This window comes from Periplaneta americana, chromosome 7 (assembly GCF_040183065.1).
Source record: "Periplaneta americana isolate PAMFEO1 chromosome 7, P.americana_PAMFEO1_priV1, whole genome shotgun sequence".
Lineage (NCBI taxonomy): Eukaryota > Metazoa > Arthropoda > Insecta > Blattodea > Blattidae > Periplaneta > Periplaneta americana.
In genome coordinates, this window is record NC_091123.1 from 145,577,198 (window position 1) to 145,601,207 (window position 24,010).

General features: G+C 36.8%; 1 protein-coding gene across 7 annotated transcripts in view; it reads right to left on the minus strand.

Annotated features, from left to right (window-relative positions):
• Positions 1–24,010, minus strand: part of Rhp (GTP-Rho-binding protein rhophilin) — a 287,147-nt gene that overhangs the window by 32,215 nt on the left and 230,922 nt on the right. For all 7 annotated transcript variants that reach the window (XM_069831455.1, XM_069831462.1, XM_069831459.1 and 4 more), the window contains 2 exons: positions 9,344–9,472; positions 7,554–7,629 (listed from right to left, as the gene is read on the minus strand). In XM_069831455.1, coding sequence (XP_069687556.1) covers positions 7,554–7,629; positions 9,344–9,472 — 205 coding nt within the window. The remainder of the gene's footprint in view (positions 1–7,553; positions 7,630–9,343; positions 9,473–24,010) is intronic.

The following is a 24,010-nucleotide window of genomic DNA, read 5'->3' on the forward strand; positions in this document are numbered from 1 at the left end:
ACGTTGAAATTGAATTCTTCGTAGTGACGCAGCTCAATTAGGCCCAAAACACAGAACTTGCCTGCCTGCATACAATGGACGGCAATTGTTTCGGTTCCTTGGGCTAAAAACCTATGACGTCCGTCCTTGCCTCATCCCTTTCCAAAACCGATCGTAGCGCGTGGCGGGTCTCTCTCCTCAGCGTTGCCACTTTGTATTTTTCCTAACATTTCTTATTCGTGAGAACATATAGTGGGGTTCACGTAAGATTATTTCCTAAAAAGCTAACATGGTCATCTTTTCAATGTTACCAATTATTAACAAATATCACCAAAGCTGGTAAAATTACAATGCCATGTACTGAAACAGGGGGGCAAAGGCTAATTGGGATTTCCCGGTCTCTGATCGGGTCAAAAATCCTGATAGAACTGATATTTAACCCTTGCGTTGAATTTCAGTGAAGTCTGGAGGGTCTAATTAGTCAAATCCACTCTCTTCACCTCCACGTTGGGGGTCCCTGGCTGAGAAGAAACTGTCTACTGAAGGATGCACTGGAAGGAATAATGAACGGGAGAAGAGTTGGGGGCAGAAGAAGATATCAGATGATAGACGACATTAAGATACATGGATCATATGCGGAGACTAAGAGGAAAGCAGAAAATAGGAACAATTGGAGAATGCTGGGTTTGCAGTGAAAGACCTGCCCTGGAACAAAACACGTGTATGTATGTATGTATGTATGTATGTATGTATTCATTTAGGATTGATTGATGACTGACTGCTTGATTGGATTGATTGATCGATCTAGTATTAAAATGTATTTTGTCTGACAACATGAAATTCAGAATAACTCTTCTCGGGTTCTCAGCCAGGTGAGTTGGAGATTTGCTTCCAAGCTTTCGACGGCTAGCTCTGCCATCTTCTTGAAGCAAATCTCCAACTCACCTGGCTGAGAACCCGAGAAGAGTTATTCTACATCAAATGCCGGGAAAGCCTCAAGTCAAACATGAAATTCATTGGTTTGACTAACGGTTTACGATTTATGTGACCTAACCTAAAAATTTATTTTGTTTCATCACATGAAATTATTAGTATGAACTCCGAAAACCGAATACCATTTTCAAATACAAGCTGTTTATTTATTTATGATTACTATAATATTTATTAATATTAATATTATTATGTTAAAATTTCAAACACTCGATAAGCCTAGTAACTTTCGTTTTATAATGCTGTCAACATAACAGAAAGTAACTGCATGTTGTGGTATTTGTTAGTTATAAAATTCGAAAAAAAAAAAAAAAAAAGTTGGCAAAAGAAAATTCAACCTTACAACTAGAAAATCACTATAATCTCATAATATAATATGTAGTATCCCTAATAGGGAAAATGGTTAGGTTTCATCCTTGGCTATAAAGTAAGCAGCTTTTCCGTTAAGAAATCATCATTCCAGTCTCGTCTGACATTTCCAATCGAGCTCTTCGTGATGTTATATAGACCTGGCTAAGTTTCGTGATGTCACACACTTCACCTGAAACGCGTCCAACTGTACTCACGAATACAAGTGAGAAACACGTAGAACTGTGATGATTTATCATGACAAAACTCTGCCGCATCCTAAATCAGTGTGATACTTATCAAGAAAAACAACAACAGTGCTTATTGACATCTTTTTACATTCACAATTATTATCCACTCAGCAAAAAAGTATTAGAATATTTAAACCAGAGTCTCATGTGACGCCGCACTGGCTTGAAGGTAGAAAGTAGGCCTATAAATAAATATTACCTTGTTATGTGAGTGGAAGTTAAGTTTTGTTTTGTAATTTTGTAATCATTGTATGAAAACATGCAACACTATCATAAAACGTAAGAGATAATTCCACAACTACACATAGGCCTACTGCAGTTGTCACCTATATCACTGTTCTCACATTTTCCAGCCTCAGTACTGAACCAAGTATCTTTGAGTACTTTATTAAAGAAGTCACTTTCATATGAGGGTGAAATTAAAATCTCAAGTACTATAGAAGTGTTACATGTTATTTCATCAATACTCTCTTGGCCATTTCGATCCTCCTCGGTCTATTAACTTCAAACGATCGTTCACTTCAGACATCACTATTTTAGTTCAGAAGGTCATTAATACAAAAAAGGTGCGTACAATTTCTACATTTAAAATTCATGCTAACACGTCTGGCAACATAGCGTGCAATGTGAATAGGTGCCATCATATGTTTTGTTTATTTCTACACCACCATACACTATAATAAGGTCTTGGAAACTTCCATCGTCTATTGTTGTAAGATCTTCTCGTATGCACACAAGACACGGTATGAATAATTAATAACCCTTGGTTATATCAGTTATAGTCTAGTGGTTACCAAAGTGTGGGTCGCGACCCCTTGGGGGATCGTGTAAAAAGCTGTCGTGCAGTAAAATAGAAAGATGGTAAAGAAAATTAACCTGCATAATTAATTTAAAAAAAAACTTTTTTCAACAGCATCCGAACCCCGAACTTTGTAGTGTGCAAGCAAGCACGCTGTCACAGAGCTATCGGAATGCTTGAGATGAATTGTCATAATCTGGGTTGTCGCACTGTATCGTGTTTGTTTAATAATGACTAGGGCTAGGATTTTGATGAAATTGCATCTTTTTTTTAGTAAGCCAGAAACATAGCTGCTTTAGTATTTATATGTTATGTGATAAACTGAGTGTTTTAAGACATATTTGTTACGGAATTTTTTTGCATTTTTTGCCTGTTTCAACTCATAAGAGCATCTTTTGTTTTATTCGGTCATTTTTAGGCATTTTCTTTTCATTTTGGCCATAAATTCCCATTATTAATGTAAAATAATGTTTATTTCCTGTGATATTTTCTTTACATATTTTGTCCATTAATACCCATTATTTTGTATAATATTTTAATCGTTTTCCTACACAAATATTGCCATTTTAACGTAGTACACCCCATGTAATGGATCAGTCCAACCACCTCTTCAATATAGACTCCTCTATACCTGCTAATTCCGGATAAGAGTGGCCTTGTGGTAGACTACATGGAAACTAGAAGTAAAGTAAATCCATGGCGCTACAGCTCATGAAGGGCCAAGACCGACCAGCTGACTGCTGACCTCACATGCACATGCCGAAGTAGTAGTGAACGATCATACATGGAAACTACATCAGGTAAAATAATTTAAAGTATACTACTTAGAAAAAATTATGTAAAATTTAATTTAATTACTAGTCTAAATATTAAGTACTACAAAACCTCTTTTCCTACTAAGTCAATTATGTAAAATAAATTTTTAGGGCATTTTAATGGCATTTTTTTTAAAGATTTTTAGGTCATAAATGCATTGTTTTTAGGACATTTTTTCATGATTTATAGGTCATCAAAATCCTAGCCCTAATAATGACTCTTAGGCATTAATTTGATCTTACTTTCAGATTAATTTCCTGCTTTATGGATTAGTTGTGAAATATCTTTCTATAACACGTACTATTCAAATAAGAAATTGAAAATCGTTGTGGTGTGAATCGTGCTCTGTAAGGAGCTTCCAGAGTCGGGCCATTTTTTGTTTCTGGGAATGTACTAATGTGTAATGCATGTACAGAGCGTACTATCCAACGTCCCAGAAAAGAGTGGCTGACCGGCTGGCGACGCCCTACGTTGTTTCCGCCGCCACGTGCTAACCGTTTCTCCCGCGCAATTGAGCTCCAGTAGCCATATGACATTCAGTGTGCTTAGAAGTCATGAAATGAAACTCTCAATTCAAGTGTACAAGTTAGTGTATAAAGTTTCGTGATTATTGTATTATTTAGGTAAAGCCTAGCAACAAATTCTCACTGTGTGAACGTGTGTATATGTACAGTACGTACATAAAAGGCAGAAGGTCGTGTGCAAAAACAAGACGAAAATTTCCAATAAAGTTTCCAAACAGACCTGTGCCTTTTAACAAAACAATTAGACGACTCGCTAAAAGATTTAAGGTAACAGGCTCAGTGAAGAATCGAAAATCAAGCAGAAAACGTAGTGTTCTTACGCGGAACGATTGTCAGTTTATTTCCAACAAGATTCCGCCAATGTTCATACAGCTGCCGTGTCAACGAGGGAATTGAGAAGTATTTTCGGTACGAGACTAATCAGTAATAATTTGTGGCCTCCACGAAGCCCATATATATTTATGGAGAACACTAAAAGGTAGTGTTTATAGGAAAAATTCTCATTCTATAGTTGAACTAAAAGACTACCCTATATACGGGAAGAAATCTAAGCTATCAATGATGTGAAACTTCAGAGTGTTGTTCATTCTTTTATCAGAAGATGTCAGGTTTGTGTGGCGGCAAACGGGGGTCATTTTCAGCAACGACTGTGAGCATGGCAAGTCCAAATTATTGAACATTTATTGTTAGTACTGTTATATATTGGAGAAGCGCCGGAGAAATGGTTATGTGCTCGGCGGAAACCACGCAGGGACCGTCCGACCGGCCGATCTTTTCTGCGACGCATGATAATAACAGCTCTGTATTTACTATGAAGAATGTATGTAATGCTCGGCAAGGATATGGAAGGTGGATCTTTGTTTTCTTAAAAACAAGAGAAAAATACATTCATTCATAGTAGATCTAAACTATAATTAAAACAATAAATAAGAACAAAATTAATATAAAATAATTCACGACACAAACTGATTCTAGCCACATTGAAACACAAATTCAAACTGAAGACATTGTTAAAAAACCTCCAAATTACAATATTCCTCCTACATGAGCAGTTGCAAATTCGGAACTGTGCCTTTAATTTAGTTTTCCGTATACAAATTAACTAACCAAAAATCTCACTACATTCATGGCTGAAACATTTTAAACCTCTTCATGACAACAGGGAACCAATTACGTACCTTTTAACTTCCTTCTTCTTACAATGAATAACTTAGTGAATCTCGTTATGCTATTATACACTGCTTATCTTCACGTAGGACAATATTAAACATAGCTAACCCTTTCATCAAACAAAGCAAATGTATTTTATTAGACTCGAACGAGGAGTGTAGGCAGTGTCGGTAGCATCCACCAATCCAGGGATTTCGGGTGGTTGTCAGTGTTTCAATCACTACCCACAACGAGAGTGAAAGAAAAGCCACTACAGCAAGAAAAAGGTAGTCAAAGCATGTCAGAAACTGTAAAGGCCCATTCACAATGAAAATTAAACATAACCGTAACATAAACACAGAAGTTTGCGCCCAGGCTACCAAATGGGATCATTCACAATGATTCACATAAGCATTGACATAAACATTACCGTAAGACGTTAACATGAAAGTTTGCAAACTCCAAACTTTCATGCTTATGCTTACGTGATTTGCAAACAGAACACAATCGTGGAGGCTGAAGTATACGACAGAATATAAGGAAATGGCGTCGTTGTTATGTTTCCATGGTTACCAAGTATGTTTGCTGTTATGTTTATGTTCCCATTGTGAATGATGGTATGACTTCTTGATTTTACTGTAACGTTAAGTTAACGCTTACGTTATGTTTAATTTTCATTGTGAATGAGCCTTAACAGCCGTTTTATCGAACTTCCTTACGGGAGTGAAAAGGTAGTGATGAGAGATGCTTAAATCCATTTTGTTTCTTTGTCGCCATTTTGTTTTGAATGTGAAACGACAGAGTTAATAGAGATTTTGGAGAATATATCTGACAAATTGCTGGCTAAATGTTACAAGGGTGTATGCAGTAATATTTCTGATATAGACATAGAATCTTGTAATTTTGAGCCAGCGAAATGTAGCAGCGCGTGTTTGCACACTATTCCAAGTTATCTAAGAGATCCTGACCCCGACTATTTAAAGAGAACTTACATGGAAATTGAAAGGATATTGCAAGTGTCGACGGATGTTCCATGCACGATATGTTCACGTAACAAAGATGAGAAAAATTCCTCCTCAGGCCCGAATTAGATTCACATACAAAATGGCGTCTTCCGTGACCTTCAGGAAGTGCAGCCACCAAGAAATTACAGCTCCGCTCCCACAGCACGAGGCTCATTACGTGCGTCTAAAATTAAATTAATGGGGAAACAGCGGCCGTCCTCGCAACACAGACTTTGGACACAATGCTAGAGATCTATATGTAACTTCAGAAACGGAGTCAATAATGTGCAGACAAAACCTTAAAGATAAAGTTTCAAGTGACAGAAACGGGCGCTTAATCTTCTCTCCCCTACCCTCCTCAATAATGTACATTAATACAAAGAAAAAAATGAAAGGATATTGTGAACGGATATTCGAATTCGATTTCCAAGGAAATGCTTACGTCACATCCGATAAAATAACAATGTGAACGAGTCCATTCCTAAGCACAAGGTGAGTCCACAGATCTACATAACCTACTTGGAAGAGTTTATTATAATAAATGGGGGGAGTGTAATATAATTTTAAAATAAATGTATTCAATTGTGCTTTAATGTGGACACGAATCAGACGCGTGCAAAATATAAGCGTAATTATAGAAAGGCTCTTTGTTCTTATTGAGTTATTTATTATAGTTTACTATTCCTGAGGTAATTCTGTATTTGTTAATTAAACTTGTGTTCCAAACGTGTTGTTTTACACAAAAAAGCTAGATAAATTTATTGTGTTTAAATGAAGTTTTGATTTATCTAGAGAAAATCAAAACTCGAGTAGGATTTAATTGACTATTACACGATTAGAAGAAAGTATATAAAGATTAGAAGAAATAAAGTACTCTAATACAATAAAATATTGACTTACTGAAATTATATTTCACTAATGTTAGCTTCACCAAAACGTTTCAACGGAGCCTACATTTTCAGTTGACTGTCTATGCTGTAAAAAAATGACGATCGCAAAGCATGTTTTATAGTACCGTAAAGAATTTGCAGTTTGAAATTGTTGACAAACAAAGAAATAAATGGTAGGGAGGCGATAAAAACAGAAGAAAGTACATAGATATTAGAATAAATCTGCAGTGCTTGGGAAAAGTGACATAAGTCAGTTTCCACAAACCTTTTTTGATAATTTATTGACAACTTACACTGGTTTATGTCGATTTGATTTTTTTCTGTATGAATTATTGTAATGGGAGAAATACTTATGTATTTTTTTTCCAAGCGAGCATATGTTCCGTACGTTGTCAATAAATTATCAAAAAAAGCTTGTGGAAACTGACTTATGTCACTTTTCCCAAGCACTCCAGAAATAAAGTACTCTAATACAATAAAATAGATATTAATTGACTTACTAAAATTCTATTTCACTAATGTTACCTTCACCAAAATGTGACTACTAACTATGCGGGAAACAAATGACGATCGCAAAGCATGTTTTATAGTTACCGTAAAGAATTTGCAGTTTGAAATGTTGGCAAACAAAGGAATAAATGCTAGGGAAGCGATAAAATTAAACAAATTCTAGGGAAGCGATAAAATTGTGCGATAAGCAGCCATGATTGGTTGAAAGATGTCCTTTCGCACCGTTTTATTGGTCAAAAGTAGTGTGACGTAGTAAAAATGTAATAGTCACTGAAATTCAAAAGATCACTGACCTTGAACGGCTCCCGGAAGTCGATCTCCTTGGTCTCCTTTAGGCCAAGGGGAATCATAGGCATCACCGGCTCCGAGCTGCAACAAAACGAGGGGTGAGATGGCTGGCAGCAGTAAAGTTATCCACTAGTTCAGCGAGGTAATACTACTGTGAGTTCACATTCCCGTCTACATGTAATTTTCTTGAACTAGGTAGGCCTACTACTGAAGGGTACACATAAATTAATATTTTACTGTGCACCCAAATGTGAAGGTAATACATTTTTACTTTATAATTCCAAGAAGACGTGTAACTTAGTTCTGTAGGGTTTAAATAGATATATTATTCTGCATAAATCATAACATAACTTAATGGGGCTTTAATTATTGTCGTTAATTAGTTCCATAAAACTATGATAGTCGAATAGCTTAAATCTGTGTTAGAACTAAGGCTCAAAAATTGATGAAATGTCATCTTTTTTTTTCTTTAGCATCACACAGTGCAAGATAAACTTCTTTCATTTCAATACTAACCAATATACCTTCTTTTATTTTACATTTTTCGGTCTTTTATTATCTATTGGTCATTTTTAAGGAAATGTTCTACTTTTTGCTGCATTTCAATCTGCACATGATATTTATTACTTCACTTGATGATCTGTGTCAGAAGAACAATTTTATTGTTTGTATGCATCTTAAGTCTGCTCAATGGAATATGTAGCTAATCGGCGATGTATGCAATGGAGAGGAAAAGGAACTGGCCACCCTACCCCATTATCTCCTGGCTTAGTTGCCTCATAAGTGGTGCCTTGTTGGTATCACTTGTGAGGTTCAGACCTGTCTTCGGACAGTTGACTAAACAACATAATATCTCTAAGTTCTGTGAAACAATGCCTGCAACAGACGGTTGTACCGTTCTATCTACCCGATTTCGAGTAAGTCGCCTTTTGTGCAAGTAAAAACTACCGATTAAGGTTTAGTGAAATGAATGTACATCAGGGGTGAAATGACTCAGAGATAACGAATACGTCCAACAGCTCTGATCAGGAACAAACTATTTACAGTTACAGGTAGACAGACGGACGTACGGACGGACGGTATACTCAAAACTACTTTTAAATATTAGGGATTAAGAAAACATTTATTTCTGAAGAAATTTTGAAACAGTTTTTCTTTTGAATAATTTCAAGGGAAAAATTGTTACGGGGCCGGGTATCGATCCTGAGTTGAACGTACCAGCGCTCTATCAACTGAGCTACTCAGGAACTCCACCCGACACCGTCTCAATTTTTCCAGTTATATCCACACAACTCGAGTGGGCTGACGAGACGCCAGAGACCCACATCGAGTGCACACAAACTCTGTGTGACTTGGAATTTTGGTTTTCTGTTAACGTACCTCCAGTAACGTATATACTATGCAAGTCTAGTTTCCAGGTAAAGCTCTCTGTGAAGAGTTCCTGGGTAGCTCAGTTGGTAGAGCCCTGGTACGTTTAACCAGAGATCCCGGGATCGATACCCGGCCCCGTAACAATTTTTCCATTGAAATTATTCAAGTCTGCTTCACAGAGAGCTTTATCTGAAAACTAGACTTGCAGTTTTTCTTTTGCTGCATCCTAATACTTTCTACATATTCCTCGTATAATGAAAATGTAAAAAATAATAAAATAAGGCTGAAATAGCTGTCTGGAAACCGTAAAATTGTTTTAGATGTGCTAAAGTTCAAATATTGTCATTATTGTTGATGGTATTATTATTATTATTATTATTATTATTATTATTATTATTATCATTATCATCATCATCATCATCACCTGTCATTCTGGTAGAGCTCCACCGAGCTGTTGAGTTCGGCCAGCTGTTCCTTGAGCAGTTGCAGGTTCGAGTTGACGAAGCTCAACTCCAGCGCCACTGTCTCCTTCAGCTTCCGGTTCGTAGTGGCCCTGGGAAAAAAATTACACATAATGAGGACTTAGAACAGAGTGGAACACATTTCATGTCGAACAGCGCAAAATATTCTTCTTTACGAATCAAATCCTTTATTACGTCTTATGGAAAAAGACATACGCAGTTTTATTTGATTGAATGCCATAATTCAGAACGTATAGATCTATTTTCAACTCCTGCACAAGGAGTCGGCAGGTCTGATCTTATTCTTTGGATACTGCTTTTATGGTACCGGTAGAATAAATCGAGCAGCGCTCTTGCTACTTCTCGATTAGAAGTCAGCGCGAAGTCTTTCTAAGGGTACGTACGCGTTGGATAAACGATAAAAGAAACGATCTAGCGACGCTTTGGTATTATCAAAGAGTCAAGTGTTCATATCGGAGCAACGAGGACGCGGGAAGCGAACATTTTGATTTATCAGTAGAAGATATTCTATGCATTCACTTAATAAAAGAAGATATATAGAAAATATCAGCTGCTAAGTTCAAGGCTAGTATAAGTTAAATACGTACAAAATTAAGCCAGTTTCTCATCCCAAAGTTAGTATAAATTCGTTGTGTTGTGATTGGTTCTTGTGATCACATAACATATGACCAATAAATACACAACTGATCAATTTGCCAATATCTACAATAATTAATTTAATATGCCGAAATAATAATACATCGATTAATATTCGGATATATTGACAACCACCGGTAATTATACAGATTAATATTATCTTAATCAGAGATCATATAAACGACAAGAGCGAAGAAAATTGAACTTTTCTTTTTCGTCCCTTTTATCGTGTATCTTCGCTTTTATCGTTACTCCAATATGCACACCTCAATAACAATGCATGCTTCAATTCTCTCTGATATAGCATCGCTGCTTCCTTTATCGTTTATCGTCGCTCCAACGTGTACGTACCCTAACGCGATCGTGTCAAAATGATGTCATTGACAATTTCTTTGAAAATTGTTCAATATTTCCGAAAACTCTTGGAAATGATAAAATGTTTCCTGGACTGGTTTTAATATGACTAAGTACGCAGTGGCGTAATAGCCAATCAGCGATCCTAAGCATTATGCACATGCCCGGTGTTTATTAGTAATAAATAGGTGCCTAACTTCTGGCAACAACGATAAACTCAAAACATTCCAAATGTCATTTTAGCAGCATTCCGCCTTTTAGACGCAAGTATAATAAAGCTGCGAAATATCGCAAAATTTGTTGGTTTGCGCGAAATATCTGTTGCAGCTAAATCAGACCCCTTTATTACAAAAATTACGAAATATTTATATCCCCCCAAAAAAACAGTACAATTGTAGTCTTTATTTATATTTCCTGCCCTCTACCTAAATGCTTTGTTCAAAATTTCCATTCAGAAATGCTTGTATGTCGCTGGCTGCTATAATAGATTAGTTAATTTTTCTGCCATTTCGTAGCATTCATATTTCTTGACCTTCTCTGTTTGACATTCTCATTTTACAACCTCTATGACAATATTTTGTATTGAGTTCACTGTGTGTGTAAAATTTTAAGCAAATAGACATCATAAACAAAATCTGATAATGAGAAATATCCGATGAAATGGCTATTTATTTTAGGAAATATTGTCGGACCATCGAATGGATCTATGCACCTTCAGCGCTGTCGTCGTTCTTGGAAAAGTTAACGCCTCTACTCACCCCATTCCACCAGTTTCTCTCCCATTACGTCAAACAGCAGGCCACGAAACTTGCCGAATAGGGATGTTGCCAAACTTCCGTCAAACAGTGTCATGTCTCTTGAATATTGCTTATAATAATGTAAGGTTAATTATTACTTATTCATAATTTAATTTAAGTAGGTCTAATGACGCTGATTGACTTATGCAAAATGCTATTACTTGCTTAATAATATTTCTTTCACCACTCCGTGCTACAGTATTCATGTTGAGTTGACAACACTGGACTGCAAGTGCAAATAAACTGTCCCGCAAGAAGGCTCAAAATTGTGAGTAGTGGGAGAGAGAAAGAGAGAGGGGTAGAAAAGAGAGAAATAGGAATACAGGGAGAGAAATGAATTGCCGAGACTGAAAAGGAATTAAGGTTCAGTTCGCATATCTTACGGGGGCACAGATCCGATGGTCGGACTATACTCATCGAAATAGAAACATGTATAGCACCAAAATCAGGATTTTATTTCACCAAAAAACCAGACCTACAGTAATAATTTTTAATTGGTTATTTTACGACGCTTTATCAACTGCTATGGTTATCTAGCGTCTGAGTGAGATGAAGATGATGTCAGCGAAATAAGTCCAGAGTGCACAGCCGAGAGTTACCCAGCATTTCCTCTTAATGGGTTGAGGGAAACACGGAAAAACCTCAATCAGGATTTGAACCCGGGTCCGCCTGTTTCACGGTCAGGCATGCATGTTGTTATGATTGCTACTAAATATTAGACTTATATAATTGCTAGCCCCTATTACTATAATTATATTGTAACAATGAATTATTAAGTTTTATTTCTAACAAGTTATATTATATACTGTATTAGCAATGCATATAAGAAGCTAATTCCTTTTATTTTGTCATTTCTGTTTGTTTACAATGTTTTATTGTGCCTGTTAATTAATTTCTTCTTTACACAATATACAAGGTTTTAGATCTTACTGAATTGATTACATTAATTAAATATCTCGTTCCTTAAACGTGTTATTCTTAAGTATATATCTGTAGTGCTCGGGAAAAGTGACCCAAGTCAGTTTCCACAAACCTTTTTTTGATAATTTATTGACAACTTACGGAACATCTGTTCGCTTGAAAAAAAAAAATACATAGGTATTCCTCCCATTACAATAATTCATACAGAAAAAAATCAAATCGACATAAACCAGTGTAAGTTGTCAATAAATTATCAAAAAAGGTTTGTGGAAACTGACTTCTGTCACTTTTCCCAAGCACTGCAGATATTCCTTTCTGAAAAATAAAATATGACGAACGACGCTACTCAGCCGAACACATAAAACAAATACGATGAATGATTATAATTTGCCAGTCCGCTACTTGCTGAGATAACTTGGGTTGTTACTGTACCTGTATGTCGAGTCAACTTGCATCTGTAACACCTCTTCTACCCTTAACATGCCCACCCCTAGTGTACTTAAAATAATAATGGCTCATTAATTTTTGTTACGAACTATTACATTTCACGTGTATAATTTGCTAAAAAGAACTGACTTGTAAATATTATGAACAAAATCGCTGTACACAGACGGACATACGGCAAGCTACAAACGTGTACTTGAATGAAAATCTCGAAAGAAAGGAAAAATAAAGAAGGAAAGAATACGATGAAGTAATTGACGAACAGGAATGGAAAGCATTTGACGCCAGAAACATCCTAGCAATGAGAAACAGGCTTTGGAAAACAAAACAGGCTTTAATTATGACGACAGGATTGCGTAACAGAGAGCTGAATACAAAAGTGGCCTATGGCTCTTGGTTACGTCACTCATTTGCATTTTTCCCAGGCTCCAAGGCCAGGGCGGAGCCCCATACCAGCACGTCGCGGGACAATGCCTCGGAGATGCGCCGCACCGCCACGGACGGTGGAACACAACTATTCCTGCAGGCAGGTGACTTGAGAAAGCAGCGCCATCATCATCATCATCATCAATAATAATAATAATAATAATAATAATAATAATAATAATAATAATAATAATAATAATAATATATTCTTAATCTTCCTTTTCGTAAGATGTGTTTCAACTCTTCACCAAAGGCCAATTTCACTTCTATTCGTCAGATTTTGCTCGCCGAACGCCAAATTAACACAGAAAATTTTCTAAGGCTTAATTTATTAACAGAAGTCATTACAAGAACAGGCGTAATACGGTAACGGAAGATCAGAATCGAATCGCATCTTCGTGTTTTATAACGTGATTTCCGCCCTTGAGGTCAAACATCATTGCAAAATCTGAATTCGCGCCTGAAACTCAGACCGTACCAAGTGATATCGCCTCGGACTCGCATTCGGGAGCCCCGGATTCAAATTCTGAGGCCGACTAATCTGAGCGTGGGTATTTTTTTCTCGAGTCTTCCTCATTCGCAAAGAAGAATGTCGGATTGGAATTTACTTTCCACCGACCCCGTGCGTGTTGCTTTTAGGATATGGTCCCTGCGTCGAACTGATTCCTCCATTGTTCATATCTCGTGAGTGATACAAATAATTTAATTATTTCTCCCCTACGGGCACTGGCTTGTAAGACCCAGAAATAAGGAGATTAAACGGATAAAGAAATTGTTGTATACATCGATAATACTCTCCGAGAACCAGCAGAATTAGTTAAGCCTAGGAACAACGCGAATACTCTAGTATGTATACGCCAGACTATTAGGAATGTAAAGAAAGAAGGTCATGTATTTTTCGGAAAAGCAAAGATGATACAGAAGTGCGCTGATTGTTTAATCATATCAAACACATTTATTCGAAATACGTGTTTGATTTTTGGTATGAAAACAACTGGGAAATTTTACAAGGAATATCGAAAAAGAAAACAAAGATATAACTTCAAGCCCCAGGAGAAGACTTTGATAAATTTAATCCAAGAGTATAATAAACACATAATTATAATAAAATGAACACACTCTTTTATCGTAAACGTTATTCCATTCATGTATTTCTAGGCACTCCGCGTGAAACACACCGGAACCAAAATTAGGGCTATCTGCTATTTTACAAAAAAAATATTTATAAAATTTATATAAAAGGTTAGAAAATGACTCTTCATTTCCATCCAGTATATTCTAAATGGCCAACTGCGCAATACTTCTTCAAACATTTAATGATAATCAGCTCAGTGATGGACCGAAATTAAAACCCCAAAATATCTGGCCACCGATTTGACGAATGTCAGAGATCACCAATGCGATGAAATGAAAATAAGCTCTCACAATCGTTCAACAGCTAACATCGTCAGCTTGTCTCGATCATGAATGGTGAAAGCAGCCGAAAGTGTCCAGTTCTCTTCCGCCTCTAGGTCGGTACTGGAATACCAATTCTGGAATTACTCGTGTATCTTTGTCCATTCACTGTATATGGTATGCCCACTTATTTTCTTAAGATTCTACGTCTTTCAGGAAGTCATATACTTTTACTTTTCATTTATAACGTGATTTCTTCGCTAGTCTAACCTTACGAGTCCTTAAAGCCCTAGGAAGCTCATCTGCGGCCTGTAGTTTTTGGACATTCCTTGTAAAATCGAAACTTTGCTATACTTTTCTTAAATTATGTTGTCTAATCTAAACTCTCTTATGTAAAATTATATTAATTTGTGTCATTGTATCAGTTTTGATTAATTAATTATATAAAATTTCTCACACAATGCCAGTAACTTGTTCTATTATTTAATATGACATATATTTTTTAAACAATTTCCAGATTTCCACTAGACAATTACATAGTTTTCGGCTACGAAGTGGAAAGTTTTCATTTAGTAGGCCTATGTATTGCCTACTTAACTCTTTCTCGTTGTTCACTGTGCTTGCTTGCACTCGTACACAGACGGCAAAGTTCAACAAACGAATGGGAAAGAGAAGCACAGAACATAACCCGGGATTTCTGTCAGAACTTGCCAGGTTTCACACGAATAAGTGTACAACATTCAAACATGTCCGTTGCTGAACCTTGCAGGAAATTCCTAATAGCTATAGAGACTGAAAACAAAGACGAAGCAATTGCAATACTGAGCATGGTCACCGGCATCTCCATTCTATTCAGATTTGCATAATTTTTACATGCAGACTTCCGGCTCAAATTACACGTAATAACACGGTATCTGCGCCATTGTCTCTTGGTGATACATGGAAACATGTACGCGTAACATTCTGCATGAAGACAGCACTGCTGCCACGGTATAACAAAAAGCTATAACTTACATAACACACATGCGTTAGTATGTAGGACCCTAGTAAATAGTGTCGATATTTAAATACAGAGTGTTAAAAAATATCCAATATTTTAGGAGGTGCTAGTATGCATCAAAACAAGAAAATGATGTCTAATAAACATGGGTCCTACAACACATACTTTCTGAGATCTGAACACTTGTTCATAGGAGGTGCTCAATGTGACGTTCATTCATAGCAATGCATTCCTCTGCCCTTCTGAATAAGGAATCACGCACTCTTTGAAATTGATCTGGTTCCTTCATGTGTTCCCATAACCAAAAGTCTAGGAGATTTAGGTTTGAGGAACGAGCAGGCCAAGGTGTGGAGCTTCCCCGACCAATCCAACGGTCCTGAAATGTCAGCGTCAGGTGTTCACGCACATTGCGGAGAAAATGTGCTGGTGCGCCATCGTACATGAATCACATCTGTAGTCTCTGCTGACATGGCACATTCTCCAGTAAGATAGGCAATATGTTAATAAGAAAGTCCTCACAGTCTCTCTGGTAGCACGTATGGTTCTATTAATCTATCACCAAGAACGCCTGCCCATACCTTGATTGTGAATCGGTGCTGATGCCTTGTTTCTTCAACTGCATGGGAATTTTCATCAGCCCAAACATGCTGATTACGAAAATTCACATCATCATCTCTGCTGAACCCCGCTCATATCCGCAACCAGACTTTTGTTTTCAGTATTCTTTACGACGTATCATTACTCCATGCCAAGGGTGTCAACTACAGTATGATTATCTGGTAGTCTGCTGTATTGTAGTGCAGAGAAATGCATTGCCATAAATGGACGTCACATTGAGCATCTCTTATGAACAAGTGTTCAGATATCAGAAACTATGTATTGTAGGACCCATGTTTATTAAACATTTTTTTCTTGTGTTGATACACACTATCACCTCCTAAAATATTGGATACTTTTTAACACCCTGTATATCATTACATATCGTATCTTTGATTGAGGTTCTGGCTGATACATCTATTATCAAGCAGTACATCTCACTTGACGATATGTGTAAGAGGAAGAACAACTGTTTGTATACATATGATTAGTGTCATACGTAGCTAGTCAGCAATGTATGCAATGGAGGGGAAAAAGAACTGGCCACCCTACATTATCTCCTGGCTTAGTTTCCTCGTGAGTGATGCTTTATTGGTGTCACTTATGAGGTTCTAACCAGTCTTCGGACTGCTGACTAAACATAACGTACGGTATATTACATATCGAAGCACTAGACAACAATATTAGACATACCGTAGGGCTGCACTAATAATAATATACGAGTAATAAAGGATTCATTTAGTAAGTTACCACTCCCACCACGAACATTAACGCAACCACCACCAGTATGACGAACATTACAATCACCACCGCCACCACCCTTACTGACCCACCAATATCAATGTCTATCCACAATGGTATCGTTTTGCTTTACGGGTGCGAAACTTGACAAGTAACCAATAACACTGCTAATAAAATACAACACCTTTATAAATTGCTCTTTGAGAAGAATAGCCTACTTGGATAAAAGGTGACTTGGTGTAAATAATTATACATTGTGGAAAATTAGCGGAGAGAAACCAGTTGCAAAAGAAATTGAGATGAGAAAATGACGATGGATAGGACATACTCTGAGGAAGTACTGATTTGGAACCGATAAGGCGTAGAAAAGAAGATCGAAGCAAACTTGCAAAAGGGCAGTCGTAAGTGAGGCAGAGATATGTGGCAAAACATGTGGGGAAGTCAAGTGTTGGCAGGCAATAGAGTGAGAAGGAAATACTTCGCAGACGCCTTATCACAGTCTAGTATATACAGTCGCGAAGCTCAATACGTATGCAAACATTAGATAGTTGCTCACCACTAGGATTGTTAATATTGCCTCATTACAGGCAATGCAAAATAGTACCGTCACAGTCTATTGTTTCTAGCACCCTCAGAACTCAAGCTTCGTGACTGTATATAGTAGACTGTGGCCTTATGCTCTTAACAGAACGAAAGGACATGCACCCAACAGCACCATCACCTCAATGGTATTAAGCTCGTCCTGGATCAGAAGAGAGATTATTCTACAACTGCGCGTGGTGCGATCGCAACGTGCAGCAATCTCGCGCCGTAAATTGACATCCTGCGGCTGTGAACACACCTCGGTAGGTTGAGCTGATCACTTGCGAGTCGAAGAGCAGGACTTTGACATGAGGTACATTTATTTCAATGCTTCAGTTCGACGTTAAATAAATAAATTCAGTCACCGTGACTCCGTGCAATAGCCGGGACATAATAACATTCATTTTAAGGTTCAATTGCAGCGAGTTGGACTGAAGATATGAGGCCGTGCTCGGGTGTGAGTTCGAACCTCGCTTGGGCTAATTACCTGGACGGGTTTCTTCAGAGGTTTTCTTCAATCTTAAGGATATATACAGAAGTCAAATAATTACTTTTTCACGAAATATATCATTTCGTTCTTTCTCGTAAAAATATCTGGATGTTTATACTCCTCGCAAAATTTCAAAGACATGCGCCCCTTAGAACACTTGTTTTGGCAGTCATTTTTAAAGTGTGCGCGCTTTAAATCTCTTGCAGTCTCTGCTATTTATCTCTATTTCTCTCGCTTTTTAGTTTTTTTCACTTTTGCGCATGTTCAAAACCTAGGTAGCCCTATATGCTTTCATAAGTTTTGAGCTAACTGTATGGATTTTTTTTCAACGCCTCCCTCAATATATACTGTATGAAATTTCGCACGGATATCTCAATAGGAATACGAAGAGATTTATATGAGCCGTTCAGAGCAAAAGTGGCATAAGTCAAAAATGGGTAATGAGGGTTAAACTAAACATTCTGTAAAATACAGCGCAAAATAGCAATTAATATTCAATTTATTTAAACTATTAGTAGTTAGTGGATATCAGGAAGGACATATTAATTGCTACTTTGAGCTGTATTTTACAGAATTTTTACTTTAAACCTCATTACCCAATTTTGACCTACATCACCTGCTCTGAACAGCTCATATAAAAAAAATAATAATAATTTGTAAAGTCGTGGCAAATTTTTTATTTCGAATTTGAGGTACAGTAATGTAAACAATTTTTTTAGACAAAAGTAATGCGCGCACTTAGAATTTTCATGCCAATTATTGTTAATGACAGTAGGTATGTTGGACATAATAGTGAAATTTCGGTTCTAAAATGTAAAAAAAAAAAAAAAAAAAAAAAAGTACAAGTTCATCACAAAATTGAAACTGTAGGTCCAATAGCCTATTGCAAAATTTGAAAATTTAACTTCGGTGTAAGCTTAAGGTCAAAGACATGTAATACATGATGAATTCTTGCATTTAACTCGGTATCACCAATTTCACCAACATGAACAACAAGTCTTCAGGCTCCGATGCATTCGTAACAGGAAAAGGGTTTAACTGTAATTAATAATGCGCAGAAAATGAACTTAAGTTTATCTGTTTATGTCAGTTGTAGTATCATCACAACTGAAGAGCTTGGTAGAAGAAGGACCTATCCTACTCTTCCATCAATTTATATATACACGGTGACCAGATTCACATCGATAAAAAAAAAGAGGACACAAAGCTTCAGAAAGGAGGACATTGTTCGAAAAAAAAAAAACGACAGAAAATATGTAGTAGAGTACTTTGATTTAGGTTTAGGCCAATATTATACTTCAAATTACGTCAATATACAGTACAGATCTAGGCTTATATCATACTTAAAAGTATCCTATGTTAATATCTATTTTATTACAAAATAATTACGATAAAACTTAATAATGATTTTACAGTTAGCTACATATGAAAGTCAAGGGAACTATAATTATTAAAGAGGACAGAAAATATATATTTATATTTAGGCTTATGTATACCTATTTTATTTAAAATTATGTCAATATCTACTTTATTATAGCATACTTATGATAAAACTTAATAATATAATAGTACATTATGCAACGAGCCTATAATGGTAGTAATTAAGACGCGAGTATGTTTATGAAACGAGCTCGAGTTTCATAATTTTCATACGAGCGTCTTAATTACCATTATAGTCAAGTTTCATACGACTTTTTATGCTCGACCATATTTGTAACTTGAAATTATTCATAAGTATTCATGTTATTCTTATCTGACTGAGGAGCGGAACTGACCTTGTGCAATACCTCGTAAATTGTGAGATGTGCGCAGACGCGAAAGTATTGATTTTTTCCGAGAAACAAATGTCGACATTGACCTTGATATAATCTAGAGAGTAAAATAAACATTAATCTTGATATAACCTTGAAATTGAATTAGACATTGAAAAACGAGATGACAAATTGAACTTATTTGAATATTATTTACAATTAACGCTAATTATTATAGTAACAGAACTAGTTGTCTTTCGATTGCATATCTGAGAATAATCGATATTTGCGCTTTCATATTGCTAAATTGGTATTTTCTGATTGCTGGAACACCTGAACTTTAATGAATAGGTGTACTTTAATGAGTTCCATTAAAGGGCTGCTACCAGGTGTATAATTACTACATTTCGGCATGGTCGAGCATAAAAAGATTTTACAGTTACCTAAATATGAAAGCCAGGGAACTATAATTATTACGAAAAGGAGGAGCATAGAGAGTTATGAATGTTAGCAATGAGGATATTCTGTCGATGCTGCTGCCACCTACTGGCGAATTGCTTTAAAACGGCGTCAAATCAGGTAGTTTCAAAATATCAGGCATGTAAGTTACGAAGAGGAGGACATTTGATTTTTTTTAAATCCTCCCGGACCCCGGACAAAGGCCTAAATGGAGGATAAAAAAGGACGTCTGGTCGCTCTATATATATATATATATATATATATATATATATATATATATTTTTTTTTTCCAAAATATGACAGCAGGCACCATGTAGTGTACGTTCACAAGTTTGTTTTGAGGGGGAGGGGTATTTTTGTTATTAATTAATAAGAGAAAGGTGCGCTCGAAGGAGCATTAAAGTTTGGCACACTGCACTGTTTATATTTTGTCTTTGATGAGGTTATTTTAGGTGAAATAAAAAGTTTTAAAATGTGGGTAGTCCTTTCTTCTATTAAGCCATTCAATTTCCTATCATGGCAAACACGGTGTTAACGCCACACTACAAAACTGACCCTAAGGCTCAACTGAAATTAATAATGCACACACAATGTTAGTTCTAGTATTAAACCGTTTTCTATGCCACCAACCATTAACAAATGTTTTCAAACCACATAACGAAGCTCAATAAAAGGTTCGATTTATTATACCTAACAACGTAGGCCACATAAATTAACCTTAAAAGACTTTTCTTTTGCCAGTTTTAGTGTTATCACCGTTTCGTATCCTAGCTACCACATAACGTCATGCTGCATTGTAATCACTTGCACACGCCCCTCGAGTCACGCCGTCCGTTCCCACGTCTTATTTCCATTCCAGCCGCGACGGAGAGCCCGAGCCACGCGTCGTGGCGCAGCTGCGGCTGCCATGTTAATACGACGGGCGGGTCCAAGGCAACGGCCGAAGAAAGCAAAAGTCGACGATGTGTTGCTTACTGATGCGAAGGTCCGACTACGAGTCAGGTGCCATCCACGACAGACCCTCTTTATTTGTGACGCTCAGGCACTTGGCCATTCAAAATCCATCTCATATCATTGTTTGATCGTTAGTAAATAGCAAATGAAAGGAACAGTCACATAATTACCTGAATTTCAAGCGTCCGCACCTCCTCTACGTATTCCTAGGGTTACTTGACGACTCATTCGGCAATTAATACATGCATTCCTACAGATACTTGATGACTCATTCGACAACTAATCTATGCATTCCTACGGTAACTTGACGACTCATTCGGCAACTAATATATACATTCCTAAGGTTACTTGACGACTCATTCGGCAACTAATCTATGCATTCCTACGGTTACTTAACGACTCATTCGGCAACTAATCTATGCATTCCTACGGTTCCTTGATGACTCATTCGGCAACTAATCTATGCATTCCTACGGTTACTTAACGACTCATTCGGCAACTAATCTATGCATTCCTACGGTTTCTTGACGACTCATTCAGCAACTAATCTATGCATTCCTACGGTTACTTAACGACTCATTCAGCAACTAATCTATGCATTCCTACGGTTACTTGACGACTCATTCAGCAACTAATCTATGCATTCCTATGGTTACTTAACGACTCTTTCGGTAGCTAATATGCATTCCTACGGTTACTTGACGACTCATTCGGCAACTAATCTATGCATTCCTACGGTTGCTTGACGACTCATTCGGAAGCTAATATATGCATTAATAGTTACTTGACGACTCATTCGGCAATTAATACATGCATTCCTATAGTTACTTGATGACTCATTCGGCAACTAATCTATGCATTCCTACGGTAACTTGACGACTCATTCGGCAACTAATATATACATTCCTACGGTTACTTGACGACTCATTCGGCAACTAATCTATGCATTCCTACGGTTCCTTGATGATTCATTCGGCAACTAATCTATGCATTCCTACGGTTACTTAACGACTCATTCGGCAACTAATCTATGCATTCCTACGGTTACTTGACGACTCATTCAGCAACTAATCTATGAATTCCTATGGTTTACTTAACGACTCATTCAGCAACTAATCTATGCATTCCTATGGTTACTTGACGACTCATTCAGCAACTAATCTATGCATTCCTACGGTTACTTGACGACTCATTCAGCAACTAATCTATGCATTCCTATGGTTACTTAACGACTCTTTCGGTAGCTAATATGCATTCCTACGGTTACTTGACGACTCATTCGGCAACTAATCTATGCATTCCTACGGTTGCTTGACGACTCATTCGGAAACTAATATATGTATTAATAGTTACTTGACGACTCATTCGGCAACTAATATATACATTCCTACAGTTACTTGACGACTCATTCAGCAACTAATCTATGCATTCCTACGGTTACTTGACAACTCATTCGGCAACTAATCTATGGATTCCTACGGTTACTTGACAACTCATTCGCAAATAATATATTCATTCCTACAGTTACTTGACTCATTCGCCAACTAATCTATGCATTCCTACAGTTACTTGACGACTCATTCAGCAACTAATCTATGCATTCCTACGGTTACTTAACGACTCATTCAGCAACTAATCTATGCATTCCTACGGCTACTTGAAGACTCATTCAGCAACTAATCTATGCATTCCTATGGTTACTTAACGACTCATTCGGTAGCTAATATGCATTCCTACGGTTACTTGACGACTCATTCGGCAACTAATCTATGCATTCCTACGGTTGCTTTACGACTCATTCGGCAACTAATATATGCATGGCTACGGTTACTTGACGACTCATTCGGCAACTAATATATGCATTCCTACGATTATTTGACAACTCATTCGGAAACTTGTCTATGGATTCCTATGGATATACACGACTCGTGTCGGCGACTAATTTATAGAGTTCTACGGTTAATTGATGACTCACGTCGGCAACCGAGCCTAGGCCTATTTGACGACTCATATAAGTACATTTCACTGACAGAGAGGAGTTGTCCTCAATAGTCTTAGAGGCTTCTTGATCACATTCCCAGAAAATTCCCGCGTTACTGTTTCTGATGCAAGTGTAGTGAGGGTTAAAAAAAGTGACCGTTTCCTATTGTGTACAGATGATACAGTTATAACTAGTTTGTTATTTCAAGCAGATTGGTGTGTTTCATGGTCTTGTGAACCTGTGAACAATGGAAATCACAGATTGGTAGACAAAAAAATTGATGTTCTTAAACAAAGTCATTTTTATGTTAATAATTCTCTTATCTTAAGTATAATTTTTATCTTATGCTTAATTATAGTGTCTTATTTAAATGGTGGAAGAGGGGAAGTACAGAGCTTATATGCCGGGTTCACGAATATTTCCAGAAGAATATGACGATGCAAGGTAAACCTATAATAACCGTCAGTAAAATGTATGAAAGAACTATTAAAGCAACTAGAATTGGTGAAAGTTCTTTGAGTAGAATTCTTAAGGAGAAACAAACAGGCGAATTGAAAAGTCTGACGAAAGAGCGGCTCGGCATTGTTCTGAAACAAATATAGATAATTTCGACAGTGATGCATTGAGAAGGATTATTTTAAGTTTGTATGGAGAAGGTTTCATTCTAAGCTTGAGTGACATATTAAAAAGTGCCAAAGAAAAGTTGTGTTTCGATCATCTCTCTGGCGGATAATGAGGAAGATTTGGTTCCGCTATAAGAAGAATGGTATTGCACGGAAATATTTGATGGAACGTCAAAACATAGCTGCGCTGTGTAATCAGTTCCTTGTACAAAGATGCAAAATCAACCGAACGTCTTACATTTTGTGACCCATCAAATCAAAGAAAATAGATATGATCTATTCAAACCTAAATAAGCAATAAGTTACGTTTATTTCACACGAATACACCATCAAATCCAGAATGTATGTTCGTATTCATTTGACAGCCTAAATAAATGCGGCGACCTTACTTTCATTCGTTAATATGTATAACAAATTAGATATTCATATCAAATAAAATAACAATTATAAACAAGTGT